We start from the raw sequence: 27,714 nt of genomic DNA, 5'->3' as shown, positions 1-27,714 counted from the left end.
GCAAATACACTTCAAAATCTGAACAAAATCAGTTCCTAAAAAGTTGGGAATAAAATATACACCTTGATGAATTGATAATGATGACATCGCCTTGTTTGCCAACCTCTAGAGAGCCGTGACTCTGGGATTTTCCAAGAGAATAAGCTGCGTTGATGGTGGCTGCTGCTAACGCTTCATTCATTGACATTTTCATATTAGTGCAAGCCAAATGCATCACCATTGGCTAGGAGAGAAAGTAAAACGGTTACGAAAATGTAAATCACACAAATAAATGATTGATAGGTACAAGTAAATCTGGCTCAGAGCTGTGCTTTAAATAAAATCACGACACAAGAAGAGTGGAAAGAAACCAACTTCAAGAGATCAGTCCAGACGCAAGAGCAAGATGCTCCCAAATCAAAACAGTGGTGTATTTAGGATACGTGCGCCGAGGTATACGCACCCCGTCAGACACCCCCCCCCTTAAAATCCTCTCGGCATCTTCACCTGGCAGCAACAGTCACAGGCTGCTGCAGCCTGCTCCAGAACTTCCCCCCCCCGAACCATCTGGGCAGGACGGTTCAGGGAGGAAGTCCCGGAGCAGGCCACAGGCAGCCTGGGCGCCACTGCTGCGTGAAGCTGCTGAGAGGATTCTATGGTAGGGGTGGTGGAGGTACGGGGGGGGGGGGGGGGGGGGGGGGCGATGCACCCCCTGTAAAGGCTCCTGACTACACTACTGGTTCAAAGTACTTCTATTTTACAATGCCTCTAATTTATCTCAATAGATTTTCAGGCAGCTCCTGACCTAGTTGGAGAACGGTGTAACAGAGTATAACACTGGGCGTTTAGACTGGGCGTCTAAATGGCAGATGACGTTTAATGTGAGCAAGTGTAAAGTGATGCATGTGGGAAAGAGGAACCCGAATTATAGCTACGTCATGCAAGGTTCCACATTAAGAGTCACGGACCAAGAAAGGGATCTAGGCGTTGTTGATGATACGTTGAAACCTTCTGTTGTGTGCTGCTGCTGCTAAGAAAACAAATAGAATGTTAGGTATTATTAGGAAAGGAATGGAAAACAAAAATGAGGATGTTATAATGCCTTTGTATCGCTCCATGGTGCGACCGCACCTTGAATATTGTGTTCAATTCTGGTCGCCGCATCTCAAAAAAGATATAGTGGAATTAGAAAAGGTGCAGAGAAGGGCAATGAAAATGATAAAGGGGATGGGATGACTTCCCTATGAGGAAAGGCTTAAGCGGCTAGGGCTCTTCAGCTTGGAGAAAAGGCGGCTGAGGGGGAGATATGATAGAGGTCTATAAAATAATGAGTGGAGTTGAACGGGCAGATGTGAAGCGTCTGTTTACGCTTTCCAAAAATACTAGGACTAGGGGGCATGCGATGAAGCTACAACGTAGTAAATTTAAAACAAATCGGAGAAAATATTTCTTCACTCAACATTCAACATAAAGGGATCTTTCACTTGCTCATCTTCCAATGTGGTATATATCATTCAGTGTAAAAAATGTAACGAAGGATGCTATATTGGAGAAACAGGCCAGATGCTTAAGACAAGATTCAATTTACATAGACATCACATGAACAATACTGGTGCCAGTAGGGCTCCCACGCCTGTTGGTCAGCATTTTACAGGACCAGGACACTGTACCATCTGCCATCTGCCAAAATTCAGCGAGGCTTAACCAGGCAGGGCTGTTGAATATTGAATCTAACTGGCCATAGTGAAACTGGCCAGTTGAGGGGTGGTCCAGGGGCAGTCCTGCAAGGTAGACGGGCATCAGTGATATTCAATGCCACTGCTCACATAGGTAAAAGGGGCCAAGTCGGAGCATTTAAATAGCACTGCTAACTTTGCCCATATCGGTCATACTGGTATCGCAGTTCACTCCGATTTTCAGACCTGATCACAGCACTGAAAATCTTAACTTTGCTAGCAGTCTTCAGTGTTTAGAAAAACACAATGCCACCAGCTAAATATTGACCTCTCAGTTTATGCCAGAACTGTAAAGCGGCAGAGCTATGGATTTGAACCATCGGTGGCTAGGCAGGTCGGGTGCTCAGATGCCCTGTAAGACCAACCAGTACCAGGGGATGTCTAAATATTAACAAGCTATTTGAAGGTGGGGGAGGTCTGTGGGTGGGCTACATGTTTTACAAGGAATTGGGGCTAGGATGAGATCCAGCGGGTGATGCGTTTTAACAAAGGATCAGAGGAAAGTTCTGTGTTTTTGCAACTTGACCAGTGCCTTGAAAACATAGTGGGTAAAAAATCGGAGTGTGTAATGTAACTGGCGACAAAAACAACAAAATGTTCCGCAGGAAGCTGTGTCAGTGAATCCTGCGTTATATTTTCCTGTGGTAAAATGCCACACAAGTACATTATTTTTACCAAATAGAGGCCTGAGTTTGTACCTGTGACAGTGGAGGGTGAACTAATCTACATAAGGTCCAGAGCTGTCATGTGCCCAGTTCCAGACTGGAGATATAGGGACAGTCCTGAATTTCTGTCCACCTCATCCTGGTGCATTATGGGACTTGCAGCATGAATTGCCATGAGCAGAATCAGGCACCAACATCCTCCACCCTAAGCAACCAGGGTTTGATCCAGACTACAGAACAGAAACTCGCATAACAGGGAATGATCGACTTTCTTGCTTTTTGTATTTTCTGTGAGATAGAAAGTTGACCATATCCAGCAGTATATCCCAGTCCACTCTTCACCCTTCGAACTGCGGCGTCCCACAAAGTTCGGTCTTGGCAACCCTTATGTTCAATATCTTCATTCAGCCCATTAACAATTATAATACAGGTCTTTTATTGTGACATTCTGCTGGTTCACACCACAGATTCAGCATCACCCACTCTTGCTTCCTTTCAACTGGCTCTGGAAAAAATAGTTTTCTGGTTCAAGGAGAGTTATCTAGTGCTAAACTGATCCAAAACAGTAGCCATGTGGCTACATTCTCCTTCCGTCGATAGGGCTCCTATCAACTTTATTCTCACATTTCAGACACCGAGGTAAAGAGGTAAAATGGTAAAGAGGTAAAAAGGATGCTATATTGGAGAAACAGGCCAGATGCTTAAGACAAGATTCAATTTACATAGACATCATATGAACAATACTGGTGCCAGCAGGGTTCCCACGCCTGTTGGTCAACATTTTACAGGACCAGGACACTGTACCAGTGACTTCACAGTGAGAATCCTGAAAGGTAACTTTAAAACCATACAAGAATGTAAGACCTTTGAAGTCAGAATGATTGAATATTTTAACACCCAACAGAAAGGACTTAACAAGGATCTGGGGTTCCTAGCCCATTATAAACCATAAAGCTGTATGTCTCTGTTGATCACCCTCCCCTCACCTATCCACACCCAACCTGTTAGAATATCAATGATATGCTTTGATGTCCCCATGCATACTTCCTACCCACCCCCCTCCTCCCACCCTGTCAGACTGTCATAGTAATGCTTGAATGTTTTCACTTATATACACTGTCAGCTAGCACATTTGCTTATTTCCGATCTGAGGAAGAAGGGCAACCTTTGAAAGCTAATCAAGAAATGTATTAAGTTATGTCCAATAAAAAAGGTATCATCTTATTTTCTTTTCCATGTTTTATTTTGTTTGATTTCTATTGATAACCTTAAGAGTGGACTAACACGGCTACCCCATGCCTTCACTCAACATGTAATTAAACTCTGGAATTCGTTGCCAAGAATGTGGTACAGGCTGTTAGCTTAGCGGAGTTTAAAAAAGGTTTGGACGGCTTCCTAAAGGAAAAGTCCATAGACCATTATTAAATGGACTAGGGGAAAATTCACTATTTCTGGGATAAGCAGTATAAAATGTTTTGCACTTTTTTGGGATTTTGCCAGGTATTTGTGACCTGGATTGGCCACTGTTGGAAACAGGATGCTTGGTCTTTCCCAGTATGGCAATACTTATGTACAGTAACTTCTTCAAATAACAACATTTGACTGGAAGTGTGAACAAGGAACACCACTGCTAGGCCATTCAACATGCTGAGTTTTGTAATGCTGCAAGGTGCCCTTAATGTGTGGATCACACATAACTACTTTATTTCTCTGTCTCCATCCACTGGTTGACAGTCAAAAACTGTGGGTTATATCCGGTCTGGTCGGACTAAAGGAAAGAAAATGATGAGGTAAGACCTAATTTTCCCTTATTCCTAATAGACATCATTAAACTATGACTGTTTCTCTGGAATGGAGAGTCATTCAAATACAATATTTAAAAAAACTCAATAACTATTTAGGTGTGTGGTAACATACATTTTCTAAGCAAGCCTGCTTACCATTGCGTAACAATATGCATTTGGATTAAAATCGCTGCCAAGAGCAACTATGACGCCAGCTTTTAACATATCACGGGCTCGTGGTTGATTGAGTCTAGGAAAAACAAAAAAAAAATTACATACAATTTCTTTACATAAAATTCTATAGCTTATGTATTTAACTTACAAAGATCTGTGTATAAATGCTAACCGCCACAGAAGGCTTTATGAAATGTGGAGAAAATTCATACTGCAGAAATTTCAGTTACATCCAGTAATAAGAGCGGCATCTGAAACTTTTATATTGTCAAAGAAGAACCAGACTCATTCGGACACAGGATCCATCTATATACAATGTTGGTACCGCTAGATTTCTCAGCAGCTTTTGACACTGTGGATCATGATATAATGCTAGCACGACTGACAGAAACAGGTATCAATGGAACAGTACTTGCCTGGTTCAGATCCTATCTATCAGGCAGGCAACAATCCATAATGTTTGGCAGCAACTCATCACCACCATGGACACTGACCTGCGGGGTACCACAAGGATCGATACTGGCACCTACTCTGTTCAATATTTACCTCAAACCACTAGCTGAGCTGATTCGGTCAATGGACACTCAGTTCTACATCTATGGGGATGATGCAGCTACTCATACCCTTTGAACCTGAGTTACCTACAGCCTGAATAAACTGATTACCTGTCTAACATCAATTCAAGAATGGGCTAAACACAACAAACTTTGCCTGAACCCAAGTAAAACTGAGCTTCTCTGGGTCCCTAACACAAGTGGATACATACCTGACATCAAAATCCCCTTTGGGAAGTACGAACTCCCCCTCAAATCACAAGTCAGGAACCTTGGAATACTGTTAAGATTAACCAAATGCAAGCAACCTTCAAGAGCTGCTTCTACTATTTGCTACAGCTACGCTGCCTTTCTCCTTAAATCAAGAAGGTAAATCTTATCCCAGTTGTGCATGCCATGATAACATCAAGACTGGATTACTGCAATGCACTATACAATGGTCTGACTACAAAGGGCCTGCACCAGCTCCAGTTGATTCAGAATGCAGCAGCAAGACTCAGAAGGTTGCAAGCGACGTGACCACATCACACCATTTTTGCAAAAACTTCATTGGCTACCAGTACAATACAGGGCTAAATTTAAAACTCTATGTCTGATCTTCAAGGCCCTGAAAGGAAATGGCCCTGAGTATCTGAAGAATAAGATGATCCTCCACACACCACCAAGGACACTAAGGTCCACTCAAGGACTATCACTAACCACACCCTCTCCAAAAGACATTACACGATGTGATACCCACAAGCAAGCCTTCTCCAGAGTAGACCCCACACTCTGAAATGCACTGCCTGAAAGGCTCCACTTAACACAAGACTATATGTACTTCAGGAAGCAGAGGAAAGCTTGGCTCTTCAACCAGGCCTTTAATGGTAATGCAAGCAGTAACTAACTTGTTAGTTTCACTCACACACACAAGGAGGGACTCGGGCTGCACATACTGCAGCAGGACATGTTTATCCACTTCTACCCTAGCTGAGATAATATTTAACCATCTCTCTGACCTCATGCGCAACTTTCTTTAAATCAGTCACCTTACTTACTAACTCTTCTTACTCTTACCTTACATCTTTGCTTTACCCTTCACTATCAATTAAAATGTTCTATTAAGTATTGTGTTGATACTAAGTAGTATACTATGCCCAGTGGCGTAGGAAGGGGGGGGGCGGGACGGGCGGTCCGCCCCGGGTGCACGCGCTCGGGGGGTGCTGGCCCCGCTGGTTCCCTGCTCCCTCTGCCCCGGAACAGGTTACTTCCTGTTCTGGGGCAGAGAGAGCAGGGAACCAGCAGGGCCGATGCAGCTCCGAGTGCAGGTAAGAATGCGGTCCGGGAGGAGGGGGGTTCGCTCCGGAGGGGGGGGTGCGCAGCGGCGACCCACCCCGGATGTCATTAGCCCTCGCTACAGCACTGACTATGCCATACTTTGTATTGTTATTTAAATATTTTTACTGCTGGAATTGCCTATTGCTCATGTTGGATCTATTCTTACTGTACACCGCCTTGAGTGAATTCCTTCAAAAAAGGCGGTAAATAAATCCTAACAAATAAATAAATAAATACATTCTGTGCCAGATCATATCTGAATACCAGTGCTGCATATCTAGGTACCACTGATTTTGTCTATTCCAGCACTGCAAAAAGGTACATTTCGAGAAAATACATAAGAGAGTTCTTCTCTGTGGCAGGCCCAATGTTGTGGAAACAACTTTTGATGAATATTAAAATTATAGACACAGTGAAAAGGGAAAGAGAATGGTTGCAATCAAAGCAGTTTACATATTATATACAGGCACTTATTTTGTGCCTGGGGCAATGGAGTTTGATTCCTGCTGCAGCTGCTTGTGACTTGCCCAGCTGCAGCAGGAATCAAACTGGGTTCCCGTGGTTCTCAGATCACTGCATTAACCACTAAGCTACTTCTCCACTCCCTAACCCTCCAAGTTAAGAAACGTTTATAGTACAATCTATTTGTCAGAGCCTATTAAATTGAAGTAAAATTTAAACTAGCTGGTAGGTGTGTGAATTTGAATTAAATTTGTGTCAGGAAAATGAGGGAAGTCACCACACGGACAGGCAGAGAAGCATGATGTGTTATGATGGGTTTTATGTTGTATGAATTGTATTTTAATGGATGTTTTTGTCAGGTTCTCAGGTTCAGAGCCCGCGGGGCCGGGCTCTGGAGCAAACGTGAGCCCTTGGGCTGCTGACGAGGAGCGACAGCAGCAGGCAAAACCCACCAACCAACACTGGGTAAGCACACCGGCAGGGACTGCAGGCACTGCCCAGCGAACCGGAACACATGGACTGCAATCCCCCGGACTGGAACACACACCGGACCGGAACACACTGGACTGGAGCACACCAGACTGGAACACCCTGGACTGGTCCCCCGGACTGGAGGACACAGGACCGGAACACGGGACTGGAGCACCCTGGACTGGTCCAACAGCTTCACCTGTACTTAGCTACTAAGCCCCCCAAGAGTTGAGCTCCTGGGTTCGAGTAGCCGACAGGACTTACTGGATACCGGATGACATAGGGACCAGGACTGGAAACAGAAGTGCTCCTAACCCTAAACTGATCTACGTGCTCCCAAGCCCTAAACCAGCAGGAGTGTTCCTAACCGTAAACTGACAAAAGGACTTCCTAAGCCCTATACTAAACAGGAGCTCCTAATCCCTGCTCAAGAAAGGGACTTCCTAAGCCCTAAACTAACAGAGCAGGAACTAAACACAAAGCTAACACAGGTGCTACTAAGCACCAAGCTACAAGCAGAGCTTTACACTAATAAGCTAAACACAGAACTAACAAGCTACCTCAGCACTGCTCTAGCAAGCTAGATACAACTAACAAGGTGCTTCCCAAGCACTACTCTGGCAAGCAAACAGAAGAGCTCCTAGCACTAAAAGGGAAGACAGGGGAGCCACAAGGAAAAAGCAGGGAAGCTAACACATAAGCCAAAAGTGATTCTAAATCACCAAACACCAACAGCAAAGACTGCAATGCTCCCAATAGCACAAACACCAGAAGTACTTCTAACAGCAAACTCTGCAGTGTTCCTAACAACACCAACCCCTGAAGTACTTCTATCAGCAACAGAGCTTCCAAAGCCCTACACATAGCAATGCTTCCAAAACCAAGAGGGAAAAGCAGGGGAACCAAAGGGAAAAGCAGGAAAGCTAAACACATAGACACCAGTGCACACTGCACTAACACTAACCTGGACCTTAGCAAAAGCAAGCAGGGAAACTAGACACAACATCAGAAGTGCACACTGCACCACCCTACCTAAAGCAAACACCACTGTTGCAAAGGCCCTGAAGGAAACAACACCACTTCCTTATCAAGGCCCTCCCTGATGATGTCACACTCCCTAGACCTAGGCAAAAGCACACTGACCCAGAGAGGCCCAACCCACACCAATGCAAAACCGTGAAACACTTGAAGCCAGTACACCCAAAGAGAGTTAGAGCAACTCAGGCAACACACACACAGCTGTAGTGAAGTGAGACAATTAACCCCATGCTGCTGGAAGCTGCCAGCACAGAGAGACAGAGCCAGCTCAGAAAGGAAAGAGAAAAGAAACAGAAGCCAGCTAAGAAGCTGACCCCCAGGAAAGAGGTAAGTTTGAGAGGGGTTCAGACCCCAATCATAACAGTTTTTATTTGTTTAGTTTTAAGGTTTTTAAAGATTATGTATGTATTTCGTATTCCGTTTAGGTATAAGCAGAACATAAGTGTATAAAACTAAACCTACCCAGGCAAGTTAAGACAGCTATTGTGCTGAGTTCACTTACCCAGAACTTCTGGCTCTGCCCCAAATTGCCACGTACTGCTGGATTTTCAGCAGCATTATCCGGGTAAGTACCACTGAAAGTCCTGCTCACCAGGTCATTACCTGATTTATCTGAGTAGGAGCCACTTCTACCTAAGTCCCTCTGAACACTGGGCCCTGTAACTTTTACCTAATCCAATCGGTCTTGTCTCTTTCACCTCTTTCTCTATGGCTTAATTCTTTTTCTCAGCTTCCTTTATCTTCTGGTGTCTCCACAGGGTTCAATTCTTATCACCCTTTCTGTTTAATAATTTTCTCAGCCCCCTTGCCGCGTTAATTCAATCTTTGGGCACATCTACATTATCTGTATGCAGACGATATCTTTCTTATTTTCTACCTTTCTCCCTAGCAACCTGGTTAAAAGACAATCACTTAGGAGCCCTTTTAGGCCTACGGGAGTGAAACGCGCCAAAATTAGACTACCACCAGGCTAGCACACCCCTCTGGCGGTAATTTTGGATTTGGTGCACGCTCATTCTGGTGGTGGAAATTCATTTTTTACATTTTCTATCACACAAAGTGTTTCCGGCGGTCATCGGCAGTTGGCGTGCACCGAATGGTTACTACACATATAGCACGTGAGCCCTTACCGCTAGATCAACAGATGGCAGTAAGGGCTTAGGCTGTAAATAGGCACATGCTAGTTTTCATTTTTTGCACACGCCCATTAGAAAAATGCCCTTTTACCCCAGACGCGGTAAAAAAATGGCCCGGTGCACACCAAAAACACTCGCCCACACTACCGCAGGCCACTTTTTACTGCAGCTTAGTAAAAGGACTCCTTAATCTTGAATGCAAATCAATATCTGTACTCTAGTGCATAAAATCATCTATGGTGAGACCCCGGAATACATGCTAGAGACCTCATTTCATTGACCTTCCAACCAGAAACACCACAAGGTCAACACACACATACCTAAACCTACACTACCCAAGCTGCAAAAGAACTAAATACAAATCAACCTATGCATCCAGCTTCTCCTTTACAAGCACGCAACTATGGAACGCACTATCACTCACCTTGAAAACAACTCAGGACCTATCAAACTTTCGGAAATCACTAAAAACTTACTTATTCAAAAAGGCATACCCTGATGACCCAACCTAAATGGCTCGATCTCACAACTTAATGAAACTAAGACTCGAATTGTTCACAACGCGACCCTTCTTCCGTATTCCTGATGTGTTTATTATACAAGAACCTCAACACGGTCACTCTGTATCTGCCATACTGGAAATGGCGATCGCCATCATGGTCATTATGTAAGCCACATTGAGCCTGCAAATAGGTGGGAAAATGTGGGATACAAATACAATAAAAATAAAATGAAATAAATGGAGAAATTAGATCTTACTTGCTAATTTGTTTTCCTTTAGTCCCTCCGGACCGGACCAGTATTTTCTCAGTCTCCACCTGCTGGAAGGCGAGCACAGCCCATCAGTCCAATCCTGGTCCGGTCCGGAGGGACGCTAAGGAAATCTGCATTCTGAGTCTTTATACAGTATGCCCATGTCATCACCAGTTTGGATTACTGTAACATTGCATATGTTGGATTACCTCAGTCTAGTCTAAAACGCCTGCAATCATTACAAAACACCATCACCCGCTTTTTATGCAGTCTCCACCTGCTGGAAGGAGTACACTACCCACGAGTCAGTTACTGGACCGGTCCGGAGGGACGCTAAGGAATGGGTTTCGATTATATCAATTTGGACGTCTCTGGGAGAAGGACGTCCATCTTCCCTTTTATGTCGAAAGATGGAGATCCGTCTCTTTCGAAAATGAGCACGATAGTAACCTTTGTAACTTTGTAAGTCTATGTGCTTTCAAAATGAGCCTCCACATGAAAGGCAGAATAGGAAATTTATCAATCAAGAAATTTAGTTTTCAAGTGAAACTTTGATCCTCAAATCAAAGGCATGGATTGGATTCAGGTTGTACCATGGAAGTTACATGTTTTTCCGTGCAATATTTTAGCCTTCTAGAATTTCTTGCCGTGCTCAGGCCATTTCCACCATAATTTTGAAACAGTTCACAGCAAAGGTGGTCAAGCTGAGAAGTGGTGTCTGGAAGGGACACCCACAGCAACAAAAAGAATAGGAAGGAAAGGTATCTGTGAGAAAAAAAGAAGTTGGTATATTTTAAATTGAAGACCATATGAGAGAGAGAGAGAGAGAGAGAGAGAGAGAGAGAGAGAGAGAGAGAGAGAGAGAGATCAGTTTGAAAAAGTGAAAGGGTCAACATCTGCACCCCAAAGCCCTTAACCTTCTGCCCTCTTAACAGGTTTATGGCAGCTGCAATCATCAACAAATCTCTGGGCTAGATGCATCAACCAAACGTTAAAAAAATCTAAATCGTAAAAGTGCTTAACGAATTTGAAACAACGAAGAATGCACAAAAAAAACAGCTCAGAAATGTTCGGTGCGGTATTGAAAAGAACAATGTATCAAGCGTTCGTTATCCCCGTCGTTAATTTGCTCCTTAAGCATGCGCAGAGCAGCCACAAACGTATTAAACCTACGTAGGTTGCTTACGTCAGACTGGGGCGTGAGAGGGGAGGATCCCGACCTGCAAGCCTTTTAGCTATCTGATCTAGCAGAAGAGTGCAGTTGAAGATAACTCTAAAAAGAACGACCCTCATAAATCCCCTTTTGTAACAAAAGACCTCTTTGCAGTTTGTTTACAGTACTGGGAAAATTGGCTTCAGGGGATAGAAGAGAGTGTTAATTTTCAAAGCTGTTGGAGAAGGGGAGAGACAGGATTTTTAAGCTGCAGGGAGAAGCAGTATGTTTTGTTTTGTAATGATGCAGGGGAAAGCGGAGAGCCAGGTGTTTGTGTTTGTATCTCACTTTTCTTTTTAAACATGCTGGCTTGGATTTTTATGGAGCAGGGGGCAGCGGGGAGATGATAGCTCAGGCCTTAATGACAGGTCTGAGCACACGTAGAATTTCTGACGGTAAATGATTTGTTGCAATCATCGGTATGGTTAGTGCATTCCGAAATGTCCACATTTCCATGGTAGCTTCTCCTTTGCATTCCGTTTTCGTTAGCTGCTTGCTTCGTAGAAAAAAGGCCTTTAATGCATGCAACGATTAGGAATTTCCTTCGTTAAAGGATTGTTAGAGGGTTGTTAAGGTTTAGTGCATCTAGCCCAGAGAAAGGATCAACATTCAAGACTCTTAAGACCAGAATTTGTTTACAAATGCAATTCAGAAAATGAGTTTTATCACAATGTATGAGCTGAATCTATGCCTCTCATTGTTTTAATGAACAGCTCCAGAAAACCTACTTTTCATAAAATGACACTCCTATTTTGAATCTTGGTTGTTAGCATCAATTTTGTTAATGGAATATATGTAATGAGCTACACCCTTTGTCTTTTGCCTCAGTATATTCCAATGATCTACATAATTTGTCACCCTCAGTGAGGACTATGGCAAAAAAAAGATAATGTAAGCCAACAAAGTAAAAAAAAAAAAAGACCAATGTAATCATTCAAATTCTGGCTGCTGCTAGAGGGTGTGAGACACAGATGGAAACCATTCACTGATGGAAAATTTACAACAGTAAAAAATGTAAGAATTCCAAAAAGTTGTTAATGGTAAGAATGAGAGTAGACTAAAAATTATAAAATATATCCTGACCTGGAAATGGAAGCAGCTCTGCCCTTTCTGCCTCGCCTCACCCCATGCTTGGAATAAACTCCCTGAGCCCATTCTCCAGGCCCCCTCCCTGCCCATCTTCAAATCCTTGCTCAAAGCCCACCTCTTCAACGTCGCCTTCGGCACCTAACCACTACACCTCTATATTCAGGAAATCTTGACTGCCCCAACTTGACATTTCGTCCTTTAGATTGTAAGCTCCTTTGAGCAGGGACTGTCCTTCTTTGTTAAACTGTACAGTGCTGCGTAACCCTAGTAGCGCTCTAGAAATGTTAAGTAGTAGTATTCAAACTAGAGCTATTACCTTAGTATATAGGCAGTTGTTGGTAACAGGACAGCTGCACATTTTGCACTTCCCATGGCTTCAATGCCTTTGTCACTAATTTCTTCCAAGTGGCTAATAGCCTGTGCCCCCAGTTCTGCTCCAAGCTAGGCAGGAAGTTAAAAAAACAAAAAACAAATAAAAAAAACCTTAACTTGATTTTCCAAAAAGTAGGACCATAGAAGAAATCTATTGGGGTGGCTTACTTAAGCGGTACTTACAATATGTTTATAAAGAAGCAAAAATCGTTTATTTAAAAGTGTTCTCAGGTCATGTCACCAGATATCTAACACGCAGGCAGGTACAAAGAAAAAATTGTTTAATGTTTGTGGCCAGCTGAGAACATCTATATTCTTTCCTCTGAATTACTAGAAATTAAGAGCCTGATATTCTAAATTACTTAAATGGCCTGGAGAGGGTCCTGGCCATTTAAGTCGCTTGTCCAGGGTTACCATACGTCCGGATTTCCAGGGACATGTCCTCTTTTTCAGGACATGTCCGGAGCGTCAGGGGGGTTTTGGCCGCCTGCCCGTTTGTCCGGATTTGCGGGCGGGCGAGCCGAGACAGAGAAGGATGCAGGGCAAGGCAATGCTCCGGGCAGGAAAGAGGGGGTTCTTTCCTGCCCCGAAGAAGTTACTAGACCACCAGGGCAGTAGACAGTAAGTAAGGGGAGGGGAGGGGAATATGTGACAGGGGGTGGGGTGAGGATGTGAAAGGGACGGGGTGAGGATGCAAAAAGGGCGGAGTGTGGGCGGGACAGGGGCGGGACATGTGTCCTCTTTTTAAGAGGACAAAATATGGTAACCCTAATTAAGTGTACTTCTACCCTTATCCTACTCTGTATTGCTCACTAGAAGCTATAGTCCCATCCCCGGAGACTTATCAGCCTCATTGGGATTAATTCTCTCTATTTGCTACTATATATTCGTCCCAGAGTTGTATTCTCTTTTCCGGAACCTTATCAGCTTCGTTGCACCTACTGTTACTCTATTTTCCACTCTGCATATATTCCCGGAGTTGGTACTCTCCTCTCCAGAACCTGTAAGCCACATTGAGCCTACTGCTATGCGGGAAAATGTGGGATACAAATGTAATAAATAAATAAATAAATAAATATTCTGCAGCCTTTAACTGGATAGTGCTGCTGAAAATGCAGCCAAACCCAGCTATTTTGTGGGCATTCCAGGGGTGGACATGGCATTTAGCTTGTTAAGTGCAATATTCAGCATTTAACCAGCTAAGATAACCGCTTAAATAGGACCACATAAAATGCAATCTTCTCTCTATGCAGTTCACCTTAGCCAGTTAAGTGCATTGAATATCCAGGGATAAAGCCAGTGGTGGTGATCAAAATGCTGACCACTGCCGGCTGAATACTGGGCCATTAGTTTTTATTTTTCGTATCAATCCTGCAGAGGTCTAAGGCTGCATTACCAGCCAGTACATCTGCAATATCATTACATCTCCCCTTTATAGAAGAAAAAAAAACATTACAGCAGGCAAAAGGCCTGAGGTCGATCTAGTTTTCCAATTTAACTTCCTGATGCAAGACAGATCTCTAGCTGTTGCATCACTTTTTCACAACCATCAACTTTCCCTACAAGACATTTCAATAATGCAAGAGCACTATGGGATAATCTAAGAAATATATCTAAGAAATCCAGCCAGTATATGGCTGGATTCTCCCAGTATTTGAAATGTATGCTTTTTTTCTTATTAATCTGAGAGTGGCAAACTGCTTAAATCACACCATGCCTCACTAGCATTTAAGAGCAAAATAAAACAACTCCACTACTCTACTACAGAAGTACCTCTGCAGAGTTCATTGGATGCAGCTCATCCCCATGAAAGTTAATTTGTAGTCCTATGTCTTTTCCAGCCTGAAGAATTCTTCTGGTGGAATTCAGATCAAACACACCCTTCTCACAGAATACATCAATATTATCAACACGCAAGTCACCACTCTGCATCAGGTCATTCAGCTTAGGAAGATGATTGTTGATGATGTCATCTGCCGCTTCTGAGGCAGTTTTTCCTCTGAAATAAAAACAAATATATTATAATGTGGGATAAAAACTTGGTAGATACACAGTCTCTGAAAAAAAAAAATACACATGCACCCTACTTGTACAAATCTAAATAACCCGTTGGCTAGAATTTATATGCAGTGCAAAATACTTCACAAGAAACAGGCAGGGTCATCAAGTGTTTGAGGAGATAACCTTTCCTTAGTTACCAACATCAAGCAAGTCAATCTGGGGGCTGTTTTCAAACAGCTTGCATAGTTGCAAAGTACACAGGCACTTTACGGTCATTTGCTTTACTGTAATTTTCAAAGCATACATGCTGTTGAAGTCCACCATACTTCTACACTACACAGTCAGAGTGGAGAAGTAGCCTAATAGAGCAGCAGGCCCAGAACCAGAAAAGCCAGAGTTCAAATCCCATTAATGCTCCTTGCCCAAAATCACCAGTCACTTAACCCTCTATAGCCTCATGTACAAACAGATTTTAAAAGCCCTCTGGGAAAAAGGAAATGCCTATTGTACCTGAACGTAACGTGCCTTGAGTTACTACTAGAAAGGCACAAGTTCAATTCAAAATTCTAATCCTTCCCTTCCCAAGAGAGCAATTTCAGTCAAGCCAGGGTAAATGACTTTGAAAACTATTTCACTCATGTCCAGGAGCTCAAACCCAAATAAATTTATAAGTTCAGAAGAGAGTATTGCCAGAGTCCAGCCACATCAATGAGAACAAAAATTTCTAAAATAATTTAGACAGTCTTGGAGAAAAATAGGAAATCCAACACTCATCTTTTATTCCAACTTTTAAGGTTTAATGTTTATCATTATTTGATATACTACTTTTTGTTAATTAGCAATGTGTTTTAAAGACAAAACACTAACTGAGCGGAGGAGTGGCCTAGTGGTTAGGGTGGTGGACTTTGGTCCTGGGTAACTGACGTGCAGGACGTCAGACTCACAGAAGGAGAAGCCTGCGTGGCCACATTGGCGATCTGCAAGGGCCGACTTCGGCTCAATGCGGCGGGCAATGGAGGGTTAAGTGACTTGCCCAGAGTCACAAGGAGCTGCCTGTGCCGGGAATCGAACTCAGTTCCTCAGTTCCCCAGGACCAAAGTTAGACAATCAACTATAGAAAGTTCATTTCCGGTATATGAAATAAAGTGGTTGTGCGTATTGCTTAAATTTCATTAGTAGCTCGTAGGTTATCAGTCTAGTGTGCAGTTTTCGGTTTTGTCTAGTTCATGTAGAGTCTAGTTGTCTAGTATTTAGGATGGATCATTATGGTATGCCTTTTTGAACAGGTTGGTTTTCAGTAGTTTTCGGAAGATTGCTAGGCCGTGCATTGTTTTTATGGCTTTTGGTAGTGCGTTCCACAGTTGCGCGCTTATGTAGGAGAAGCTGGACGCATATATGCTTGTAATCAGCTAGAAGGATATGAGGTGCTAATGAGGGCTTGCTGTGGAACACACACAGGTGTCCTACGGTAAGTTCCTGATCCGCACGTGCAAAATGTGTGCTAAAAAAATTTTTTTTTTATCACAGAGGAGGTGTGTCGGGGTGGAGAGTGGGTGTTTCTGCACTAATCAGAGCATCCACATTTTTATTACATTTGTACCCCGCGCTTTCCAACTCATGGCAGGCTCAATGCGGCTTACATATTGTATACAGGTACTTAATTGTACCTGGGGCAATGGAGGGTTAAGTGACTTGCCCAGAGTCACAAGGAGCTGCCTGTGCCTGAAGTGGGAATCGAACTCAGTTCCCCAGGACCAAAGTCCACCACCCTAACCACTAGGCCACTCCTCCACTGTTGCTACTATTTGAGATTCTACATGGAATGTTGCTATTCCACTAGCAACATTCCATGTAGAAGTCGGCCTTTGCAGATCACCAATGTGGCCGCGCAGGCTTCTGCTTCTGTGAGTCTGACGTCCTTCACGTACGTGCAGGACGTCAGACTCACAGAAACAGAAGCCTGCGCAGCCTTCTACATGGAATGTTGCTAGTGGAATAGCAACATTCCATGTAGAATCTCCAATAGTAGCAACAGAATCTCATATAGTAGCAACATTCCATGTAGACTCTCCAATAGTAGTAACATTCCATGTAGAATCTCCAAAAGTAGCAACATTCCATGTAGAATCTCCAATAGTAGCAACAGAATCTCAATAGTAGCAACATTCCATGTAGAATCTCCTATAGTATCTATTTTATTTTTGTTACATTTGTACCCTGCGCTTTCCCACTCATGGCAGGATCAATGCAGCTTACATGGGGCAATGGAGGGTTAAGTGACTTGCCCAGAGTCACAAGGAGCTGCCTGTGCCTGAAGTGGGAATCGAACTCAGTTCCTCAGGACCAAAGTCCACCACCCTAACCACTAGGCCACTCCTCCACATTAGCATAGAATGACTGTAGGAGCCCTTACCGCCTACAAAATAGGTGTCGGTAATACAAAAAAAGAAAAATATGCCATTTTTACTGCTATGGTAAAAATGGCTTTAGCGTGCCAGAAAATCCCGCATAAGGGCACACTAAAGCCATTTTATACTGCAGCTTAGTAAAAGGACTCTTCTGAGTGGTCATCACAGTATGGGTATATACCGCACATCTCAAAAGGAACAGTGATGCTTGCATACATTTAAATCCTATACCTTTCTGGCTACAAAGACCAATGCTACCAAGGCATGCACAAGATCTGTTGTCAAGTAAATTGCTAAAATTTTTAAATTTCTTTCCTTGAAAAATGTGATCCTTGACATAAGGTTACGTAGACTTGTTTTACAGCTTTCTAAGAAGAAAAAAAGATATAGATCATGATGACGCATTATGTTAAATCAAAAACAAGTTTTTTTTTTTTTTTTTACTTAGGCACAGAATGAGCTCCACAGTAAGTAGAAGACACGCCAATATCCAGTTCCCTTCGTGCTCGTTCAATGACTCTAAGCATCTTTAGTTCTGTCTCTAGGGCTAAACCATATCCACTCTTGCATTCAACCAATGTGGTTCCTGCGCGGAGCATGCGTAAGAGACGGTGCTGAAAGCTACTGAACAATTCCTCTTCCAAGGCATTTCTGGTATGTTCTACAGTATAATGTATTCCTCCTCCCGCCTCATGAATCTCCATGTAGGTGGCACCTGCAAGCTAAGAACAGTAGATCATTCTCTTAATACATCACTTTTCAGTGTGGTTAGTTAATTTGCCAAGCTTCAGTTAACTTAACACCCATTCTGCAAAAGGTTGAAGGCAAAGTTTGACCTTAAACATAATTCCACCTACAACTATTTTCAGTTATATGTGGAAAACCATGATTAAAAACATTCCAATGTAGAATTAGAGGTGTCCAGTTACAAGTGAAAAACTCCAAAATATGGTCAGTACAGGGGATATTATGATAACATTTCCCAGCAGCTGCCATCACTGCTAGGTGACAGCCGGCATCACAAGAGCAGATGCTTGTTATGGGATATAGAAAGCGCCTGTTCTTGCATTTTTAACTCCCATGCAGTGCCAGCAACCGCAGTAGGAGATGCAGACTGAGCAGAGGAGGGAAGTAGTAAGCTCCTACCACCCTGAAAAGCTTCTTGGCACTGGGCAGGCGGAAGCAAGGGGCCAAGGCTGATGGGTGATGCTGGGACTAAGAGGAGGCAGCAGATGCTAAGGTGGTAGAAGGGGCTATACTGGCAGATACTGAGGGCAACTGGGAGAAAAGGGTGCAGATGCACTTGGTGGGGTCTGGAGAACTGGAGGCTGACGAAGTAAACTTGTGTGTTGGGTCATTGAATGGAATCCATCTAAAAAAGCCTCCAATTTTTTTTATTATTGTGTGCAATGTGAATATAACAATAAACCCCTATCTTTCTCACCCTGGGAAAGTACCTTAATTGCCTCAAAACTAAATCCCTAAAATTCCAAACATCTAGGATTAGAATTCTTAATTAGAAGCCAAAATGTGTGTTAGGTGTAATTTTTTTTTCATACTTTAATAGAGTAATTATCAAAACTTTATTTATAGTAAAGTCAGTGAAATAATTTCATTGAGATTAATGTTCCAGTCAATTTGAATGTGCAAAATTTAAAAACATGTGAGGCCCTTTTACTACAGTGGAGCAAAGTTTTGTATTTACCGTGCACAAGTTACAAAAATTTGCATAAAGTGCAAAGCCTGTGTGAAGCTGGGAATATTCCTAGTATGTTCCTGTACAGTTACCAAAGTTCTTTACTGCTCGTTTACCATATCTACAGTTAGCACGAAGGCAGTAAAAGCATCCTTGCTAACTGCAATATTTATTTTTGTTACATTTGTACCCTGCGCTTTCCCACTCATGGTAGGCTCAATGCGGCTTACATGGGGCAATGGAGGGTTAAGTGACTTGCCCAGAGTCACAAGGAGCTGCCTGTGCCTGAAGTGGGAATCGAACTCAGTTCCCCAGGACCAAAGTCCACCACCCTAACCACTAGGCCACTTAACTGCAATATGCAGTCCACATCCCTAGGCTTTCTTGAATTTTATTATTGCCACTGAAGAGAATGTTGCTCTTAAAAAGCTAGTTACAAGTCAATAACTTCCCAAATAAGATATCACCTACAACTTGCTTGCTGACCTGTGTTTCTAACTGTACAATCTGGTGAAACTGCTTTTAACTTTAAGTTTCAGTCTGTGTCTTGTCTTATAGCCGAGTGTGTTAACTAGGAGGTATGCTGACATCACAAACTGCTCAGACAGCCGCTGTGCAAAATTCTGTGGCCACCGTGTAAATAAGAAGTGTTGTAATCCAGGTCAGGATCCACTGGTCAGGCAGTAAACAGGTACCATGGTCCGTCCCCTCCCTCTTCCTGGATTTTAATGGTTAACTATTTTTGAAACTATTCAATGTTTTCGTTTTGTACAATTCTCACCTGCCCCTGAATCCCAAAATACTGTTATACACTGGAATTCCCCTTTGATTTTTACAGTCTACAATATCTGCTTTAACACAGCTCATCAATAAGCAATTTCCATATTATCCCAGACACTATATATCATATCACTTTTACAAATAGTCAATATTCTCGCATAGATCCACATTATTTAGTGAACGGGGATCTTCAGAATTCTTAATAGCATATACCATCCGGGAAACCATGTTCCAAATATAATGATGGTGCTGTTCACATCGTCATTGATCAACCCGCTTTTCTCCAGATTTTTCCTTTTTTTTCAACATTTTCATATAATTCTCCTTAAATAGTGTTCTTCTTAAATATCTTTAGTTTCCAAAATAACTAGTATAATATAACTTAGCTTTAAGCAGCAATGTTTCTCCTGATTCAAAACTTTGCCTGTTCACTAAATAATGTGAATGAATATTATGGATACACTGTGAGAATATTGACTACTTGTAAAAGTGTTAACACAGCTTATGGCATGATTTTAGCACATTTCAAAGAACCAGTATCAATAGAAATCAAACAAAATAAAACATGGAAAAGAAAATAAGATGATACCTTTTTTATTGGACATAACTTAATACATTTCTTGATTAGCTTTCGAAGGTTGCCCTTCTTCGTCAGATCGGAAATAAGCAAATGTGCTAGCTGACAGTGTATATAAGTGAAAACATTCAAGCATTACTATGACAGTAAAATAGATACTATTGGAGATTCTACATGGAATGTTGCTACTATTGGAGATTCTACATGGAATGTTGCTATTCCACTAGCAACATTCCATGTAGAAGGCTGCGCAGGCTTCTGCTTCTGTGAGTCTGACGTCCTGCACGTACGTGCAGGACGTCAGACTCACAGAAGCAGAAGCCTGCGCAGCCACATTGGTGATCTACAAGGGCCGACTTCTACATGGAATGTTGCTAGTGGAATAGCAACATTCCATGTAGAGTCTATAGAAATCAAACAAAATAAAACATGGAAAAGAAAATAAGATGATACCTTTTCTATTGGACATAACTTAATATATTTCTTGATTAGCTTTCGAAGGTTGCCCTTCTTCCTCAGATCGGAAAAAAAAGAAGGGCAACCTTCGAAAGCTAATCAAGAAATATATTAAGTTATGTCCAATAGAAAAGGTATCATCTTATTTTCTTTTCCATGTTTTATTTTGTTTGATTTCTATTGATAACCTTAAGAGTGGACTAACACGGTTACCACACTCCTCTATTAAAGAACAGGTAAAAAGATGCACATATAGGTACCTTCATTGCAAATTCATGAACTCTGTCACCAGCCCAAACTGGATGTGTATGTGCATCGACCAAGCCTGGAAAACACAAATTAAAAAAAAAATACTTAAAGTAAAATCCTTCTAAAATGCTAATAAAATCCACAGGGAAAATGAGCTTCTGGGTTCCATGGATAGTCCTTCTATAGAACTTCCAAGTAGGCTGTGCTGATTTTCTCAGCTGTAAAACTGAACTGTCATTAAGGGGGTCTTTTACTAAAGCTTAGCTTGAGTTATCTGCAGCAGGGCCCGTGGGAATAAAATGGGTCCTGCTACAGATAACTCGAGCTAAGCTTTAGTAAAAGACTCCCTAAAATATTAAAATCCACAAAAAGAAAGGGTTGTCTCACATTTATGGACCCTCACCCAAAAGTACAGATACTATAAGAGTCTTAATAAAGAATTAAAAGAAAGCTTTAAAACCATATAATATTTTTAGAATACACTATGGGGTTTGTTTACGGTGTGTTAGCATTTCTAATGCACCTTTAAAAGTTAAGGCACGTTAAGTGCTAATGCGCCTATACATTTCTATGGATGCATTAAAAATGCTAACATGCCTATCGTGCACCTTAGTAAACATAGGCGTATATCATAAAAAGACCAACATGGCCGTGTTTCAGACAACGTTTGCAACAGGGGGGGTCATACAATTTTCAGTTCAAAACCTATTTAGAATACAAACACTAAAAGCAACAATGGTCCTTATGGACAAAACTCACACCATCACTTCTTCAACCCAGTATCAGAAAAGTCTACATCTTGCTAGATTAAAACACTAGCTCACAATCCACTGCTATACTGAAAACACTGCATAGGGCTGGTGTCAGTCCTTTCATGAAATAAAAAAAGTCATATTGAAAAAGACACACTATGGCTTTAAGAATTAATTTTAAGGGGGTCTTTTACAAAGGTGAACTAGTGTTTTTAAAGTGTGCACTAAAGGCTACAGACACCCATAAGAATATATGGGCATCTCCAGAGTTTAATGCATACTTATTTTTATCGTGCACTAAAAACGCTAGCGTGCCTTTGTAAAAATGGGCCCTAAAAGCCTTGGGTGTGTGTGTTTTAAACATAGTAAGCACAAGAATCCATGGAACCAAAGCTTTATTTCATTTTTTTTTTATGTTGCTAAGAATATTTCAGTGGCATAAAATGGTACAAATGTTAAGCAAATTGAAAAACAAATTGTGAGGTACACAAATGGGAGCCCATGACAAAGTCACCTTTACTCTCTGACCTCAGGGCCGAAAATTTCAGTATTTCTCATGCACTATAATTTGGGGTTGAAAACACACCAACCTGGGAGCACACACATTCCAGAACAATCGATTATTTTGTCAAAGGATGCATTTGAAAACTGAGTTTGGATGGCATCTGCAGGGCCTACAGCTTTTATATATCCGTCTCTAAAACGATAAGAGCAAATCCATTTGTTATAGGTTGGCTGTATTATTCCATTTTCTGTAGACTATGTAGCGAAGGATAAAGGAACATGTCAAAATCAGATCTTTCTGCTGCTCTAAATACAGTTGATTTGGATTTTATTTAAACACTTGTTCTTATTCTGTAGCAGGGCTGCCGAGAGACTAGGCCGGGTCCGGGGCAGGCCGCCCCGCCTCCGTCCTCCCCCCCCCCCCCCGTCGCTCCCCCTGCCGCTGCTGCCCCCTGTCACTGCAGTCCCCGGTCTCACCTGCCTGCCTCCATGGCTCCGGGCCCCCTGCATTCAAAAAGGCAGTCGCAGATTGCCTCTCTTCTGGCCTTCCCTCCCTGTGTCCCGACCTCGTCTGATGTAACTTCCGGTTTCTGCGAGTGCGGGACAGAGGGAGGGAAGGCCAGAAGAGGCGATCTGCGACTCAAGAGAGGCAATCTGTAACTGCTGCTTCGAATGCAGGGGGCCTGGAGCCGAGGAGGCAAGCAGGTGAGACTGGGAACTGCAGCGCTGGCGGCCTGACCCCGGCGCTGGGGAATTTTGCCCCCCCCCTCTCGGCAGCCCTGTTCTGTAGGCAGATAAAAATCTGAAGAAAAGGTAAATTAAGCTGTGGAACACCTGAATACGTACTGCTGCTACTCTATGGCTAAAAACAAAAAGTACGTCAATTATTTACACGAGGAAAACTGAGCTATGGCCCTGACTAGTCTGTAAGCTCTGTGGATACAGGGGCTACTTTTTATCTCCTGGACCTGTATACAACTGGTCTTGAGCTATAGAGAATGACACGGGACAGGGGCGGACTGACCATTCGAGCAGCCAGGCAGTGCTCCAGGGCCCAGAGGCTCTGCCTGGATGCCCACCACACACACACTACAGCCCTCCCCAGTCCTACCTTTAAAGGTTCACCGCTGGTGATCTAGTGGCCTCTGCGGCACTGCCGTATTTTAAAAATGGCAGCAGAGACTCCCTGTGGAAGACTCAGACGCCATTTTGAAAACACAGCTGTGCCGGCAGGTGAGAGAATAGTGGCAACATAGCGGAAGGAAAGAACATGCTCCCCCCATGCAGAGCCCACTAAACCACTAGGGCCCCTCTCGTAGGGCTGAGGCAGCAGGGGCATCGGTTGTGGCAGTAGGGGGGGTGTCGGCCAGCAGCCGGGTGGGGGGCCCAGACCACTCTCAGTTGACCCCTGACACGGGACGATGGCCCCACCTCGTCCAGCAAGCTTTGACTTCATCCCTACAAACTTAAACTCCACTGCATTTTCGATAGAAGACAATTGCTCGCTTTTTGTACCCGTGTCATTCTCTATCGCACTGTATCTGAAAAAGGCGTGAGCTAAGCTAAGCTTCTGCATAACCCTGGCTACACCTAATAGCATATGAGCAATAGTAGTCATAGTTGTCGAGCCTTAATAGTAACTTTAAAGTTTAAAGGGAAAAAAAGAAAATAAAATAAACCGGTCAGCAGCAAAGTAAAATCCAAGGTTTGAGCTGTTTTCACAATTCTGGTTCACAAGTTGGGGATGCGGTGGCCGTTCACCCAAACCACTTACTTACCGTCCCGAAAATTATAAGATTTCAGATAATTATCCACATGAGACCAAGTTTTAGCAGTAAAACATCTCACCCGTTTTGTCTGCAACAGAGGTTTCAAATTTATGAATCTGTAAAACTGATTTTTTTTCTCTCTCTCCTTTGTTTGTATTCTGTGTTACAGTTGATGTTATTACATGATAAATTGTTTGTCTTTTTCTAAAACCAATAAAATTCTTGGACTTGGTAGAATTCTGTCAAATGATTCTATTTTGTTATTGTGCGGCCATGGGACTTGATACTGCCTTTCTGGGGTTTTTGCAACTACATTCAAAGCGGTTGACATATATTCAGGTACTTATTTTGTACCAGGGGCAATGGAGGGTTAGGTGACTTGCCCAGAGTCACAAGGAGCTGCAGTGGGAATTGAACTCAGTTCCCTAGGATCAAAGTCTGCTGCACTAACCACTAGGCTACTCCTCCACTAGCAACATTCCATGTAGAATGTCAAATAGAGAAAGAGAAATGGGACTTGATATACCGCCTTTCTGAGGTTTTTGCAACTACATTCAAAGCAGTTTACATATATTCAGGTACTCATTTTTGTACCAGGGGCAATGGAGGGTTAAGTGACTTGCCCACAGTCACAAGGAGCTGCAGTGGGAATTGAACTCAGTTCCCCAGGATCAAAGTCCGCTGCATTAACCACTAGGCTACTCCTCCACTAGCAACATTCCATGTAGAATCTCAAATAGAGAAAGGGATATACCGCCTTTCTGAGGTTTTTGCAACTACATTCAAAGCAGTTTACATATATTCAGGTACTTATTTTGTACCAGGGGCAATGGAGGGTTAAGTGACTTGCCCAGAGTCACAAGGAGCTGCAGTGGGAATCGAACTCAGTTCCCAATGTTCAAAGTCCACTGCACTAACCACTAGGCTACTCCTCCATTCCAAGAACATCATTCCGTTCCCAAAAGTTTATCCAAAATGTATGAATTACGCCAATAAACAAGATACCACCTTAAAAAAAAACCCACTTACCGTCCCAGCACCAGGCTGGCGTTGTGCAGCACCGGGAGCCGCTGCAACTCGTCCCCCCGCAGGTAGAGCTCCCGCTTGCTGCACACCTGTACCAGCTGCGCCGCATTCCGCAGCCACAGAGCGAAAGGCTCGTGCTCCGCCATCGCGCGCACCCTTTAAAGCTAGAAGAAACCCAACAAGCTCTTGAGCTGCCGCGCCCGCCCCCTCCCCTCTCCACTCCGCCACCTTCCCGCCTGCCCCCGCGGCACCCCTCCCCCCTACGCCCTTTCGTGCCACTGCGGACGCTGTTTGTTTCATTGGAATGCGCTCGCGGAGGTGGCGGTTAGGCGTTGGGTAGGTTCTTTCGCATCCCGCTACCTAAAACCCCGGGCTTGGCCACAGGTGAGGCCGGTTCGGGGTCGCGAGGCAGTGAGACTCGGCGGCAGGGAGGTAAGCGCCCGAGACAAGAGCTGCCCGTAGGAATGGCAGCTCCTGAAAAATGGCAGTCGTGGGTTTTACTCGCAGCGTGCTTTTTTTATTTATTTTTGGTAACTACCTTACTTATTGAGCAGTGCATTAGGGTTGTAGGCTAAAGATGGAGCACTGTTCCTTAATGCACTAAACAAATGAAAATGATGTGTGTACAAACACAAGAGAGGGTGCTGCTGACTGCCATGGGGACTTGTGTACCATTTGAACATGCATAGGTCAGGCATGCATGCATTAGTAACAAAATCCAGTATTTTGAGCAGAGGTTGTACTGGGAGCATGCACTTTGGTTTCGTTATTCTATAATTTTAGTGCCTAAATGTAAATACTATTTGTGTGCTAAGGTTATAGAATACTAGCACTTACACACGTGAACCTTACAGTCATGTATGTAAGTGTGCTGTGTGTAGGGTTACCATATTTTGTCCTCAAAAAGAGGACATGCCCCGCCCCTGGCACATATTCCCCTCCCCTCCCCCAGGGTCATATTCCCCCTCCCCCCATCATCTCCCCTCCCCTCCCCTTACTTACTATCTACTGCCCTGGTGGTCTAGTGACCTCTTCGGGGCAGGAAAGAGCCCCCTCTTTCTTGCCGCGCTGTCCTTGCCCTGCATCCTGTTGCTGTGACGGTCTCGGGATTCAAAATGGCAGCCGAGAGTTGAAGTCTCGCGAGGCCGCTTCAAGGTCATTAGACAGTAAGGAAGGGGAGGGTAGGATAGGCCCGCCGCCCGCCCATTTGTCCAGAAATCCGGACAAACGGGCGGACTGGCAAAACCCGTCCGGACGCCCGAACATGTCCTCAAAAAGAGGACATGTCCGAGTAAATCCAGACATATGGTAACCCTAGCTGTGTGCATAGGGTGTAACTAACCATCAAGGAGCCAACTTGAACAAAAATGGCAAAAATCCCACCTACATGAAGACAGGGTCAGCTGTAAGAAACACATGGCAATCTACTACCAGGCTTTAACAACAACCAAAAAGAAAAAAAAAATGATCTCAACACATTGAATAAGCTGCAAAGTCAACCAAGCAACTATTTAAAATGGTAAACTGCCTACTGCAGACTCCACAGCAGAACCAACCCTCCCAGTCATAGCTAACAAGCAATGATTTTGCCACTTACTTTTCTAACAAAATTAAAGGTATCCATCAGGACCTACAGACTGTCCCATCAAAACTGTCACCAGCTAAAGCAAACAATCCCTCTCCTCCACCATGCACAACCAACTGGGTCTCATTCAATCAGGTCACAGAGGCAGGGCTGGTGCTAGACATGATGGGGCCCAGGCCAGATGCTAGGGAGGGCACCTCAAAGCTTGCTTGCAGATTGTCCCTCTTTCAACTTTGGGCAGGTTTGGGGCCCCCACTGATGGGGGGGGTTGTCCTATTGCCCACCCCTAACACTGGTCCTGCACAGAGGAAACTCTTGAAAAAATCCTGAAAGGTCTATGGCTGACAAACTGCTCTCTTGATCCTTACCCAGCAAAGATAGTACAGTAAACTGTTAATGCCTCTCTTGTGCAAGGGCAGCTGCTAATAACACTAAAAAAAGCTCCCTTGAGCAGGATAAGCTTGTAAACTACTGACCAGTCTCTAAAATGTCTTTCCTGGCAAAACTTATAGAACAGTCTGCTGCATTTAACACAGTGATTGGCTAAATGAAAGTAATTAGATAGACCCATGTCAATTTGGCTTCACACGAGACAGTTTTTGTGTCCCTTCTCGATCTGCACAGAAACTATGATGGGTCCTGCCTCAATACTAGTGTTGCTGGCCTTGGCAGCCTTCGACACTGTGAATCATAATATGCTTATGAGGCTGGCAGAAACGGGTATCAGTGACACGGATTTACATGGTTCAAATCCTGTCTCTCAGACAACAATCAGTTCTCTTTGACAATAGCACATCATTATCTTGGGCACTGAACTGTTGGGTGCCATAGAGGCTTATTTTCAAAGCACTTTGGGAGGCTAAGTTCCATAGGTTTCTATGGAACTTTGGGAGGCTAAGTGCTTTGAAAATGAGCCTCATAGTGATCTGTGCTGTCTCCCATTTTATTTAATATCTACCTCAAGCCTCTGGCTGAGCTGCTTTAGTTGATTGGCACAAAATTCTATATCTATGCTGATGATATGCACAGTGGCGTTCCTAGGGGGAGGGGGGGGCGGTCCGCCCCGGGTGCATGCCGCTGGGGGGGTGCCGCGCACCTGTCGGCTCTGCTCGTTCCGTGCCTTTTCTCCAAGCTGAAGAGCCCTAACCTTCTTAGACTTTCCTCATAG

The 27,714-nt window shown here is 43.5% G+C and overlaps 2 protein-coding genes across 5 annotated transcripts in view; one reads left to right on the top strand and one right to left on the bottom strand.

Moving 5' to 3' along the window:
• Positions 1–25,149, bottom strand: part of AMDHD1 (amidohydrolase domain containing 1) — a 28,226-nt gene extending 3,077 nt beyond the window's left edge. Inside the window, exons 1-8 of one of the 2 annotated variants that reach the window (XM_030214617.1) lie at positions 24,965–25,149; positions 22,253–22,359; positions 20,922–20,986; positions 17,597–17,874; positions 14,517–14,742; positions 12,688–12,812; positions 4,321–4,414; positions 63–223 (exon numbers count right to left, since the gene is read on the bottom strand). In XM_030214617.1, the coding sequence (XP_030070477.1) occupies positions 63–223; positions 4,321–4,414; positions 12,688–12,812; positions 14,517–14,742; positions 17,597–17,874; positions 20,922–20,986; positions 22,253–22,359; positions 24,965–25,107 (1,199 nt within the window). In that variant the 5' untranslated portion in view covers positions 25,108–25,149. The remainder of the gene's footprint in view (positions 1–62; positions 224–4,320; positions 4,415–12,687; positions 12,813–14,516; positions 14,743–17,596; positions 17,875–20,921; positions 20,987–22,252; positions 22,360–24,964) is intronic. The other variant, XM_030214618.1, reaches the window with a different exon arrangement.
• A 102-nt stretch (positions 25,150–25,251) lies between these two features.
• Positions 25,252–27,714, top strand: part of CCDC38 (coiled-coil domain containing 38) — an 89,279-nt gene continuing 86,816 nt past the window's right edge. For all 3 annotated transcript variants that reach the window (XM_030214070.1, XM_030214071.1, XM_030214068.1), the window contains exon 1: positions 25,252–25,393. The gene's annotated coding sequence lies outside the window, so the exon portion shown is untranslated. The remainder of the gene's footprint in view (positions 25,394–27,714) is intronic.

The sequence above is a fragment of the Microcaecilia unicolor genome, chromosome 9, assembly GCF_901765095.1.
Source record: "Microcaecilia unicolor chromosome 9, aMicUni1.1, whole genome shotgun sequence".
NCBI lineage: Eukaryota > Metazoa > Chordata > Amphibia > Gymnophiona > Siphonopidae > Microcaecilia > Microcaecilia unicolor.
This window is presented reverse-complemented; position numbering and strand designations above follow the sequence as displayed.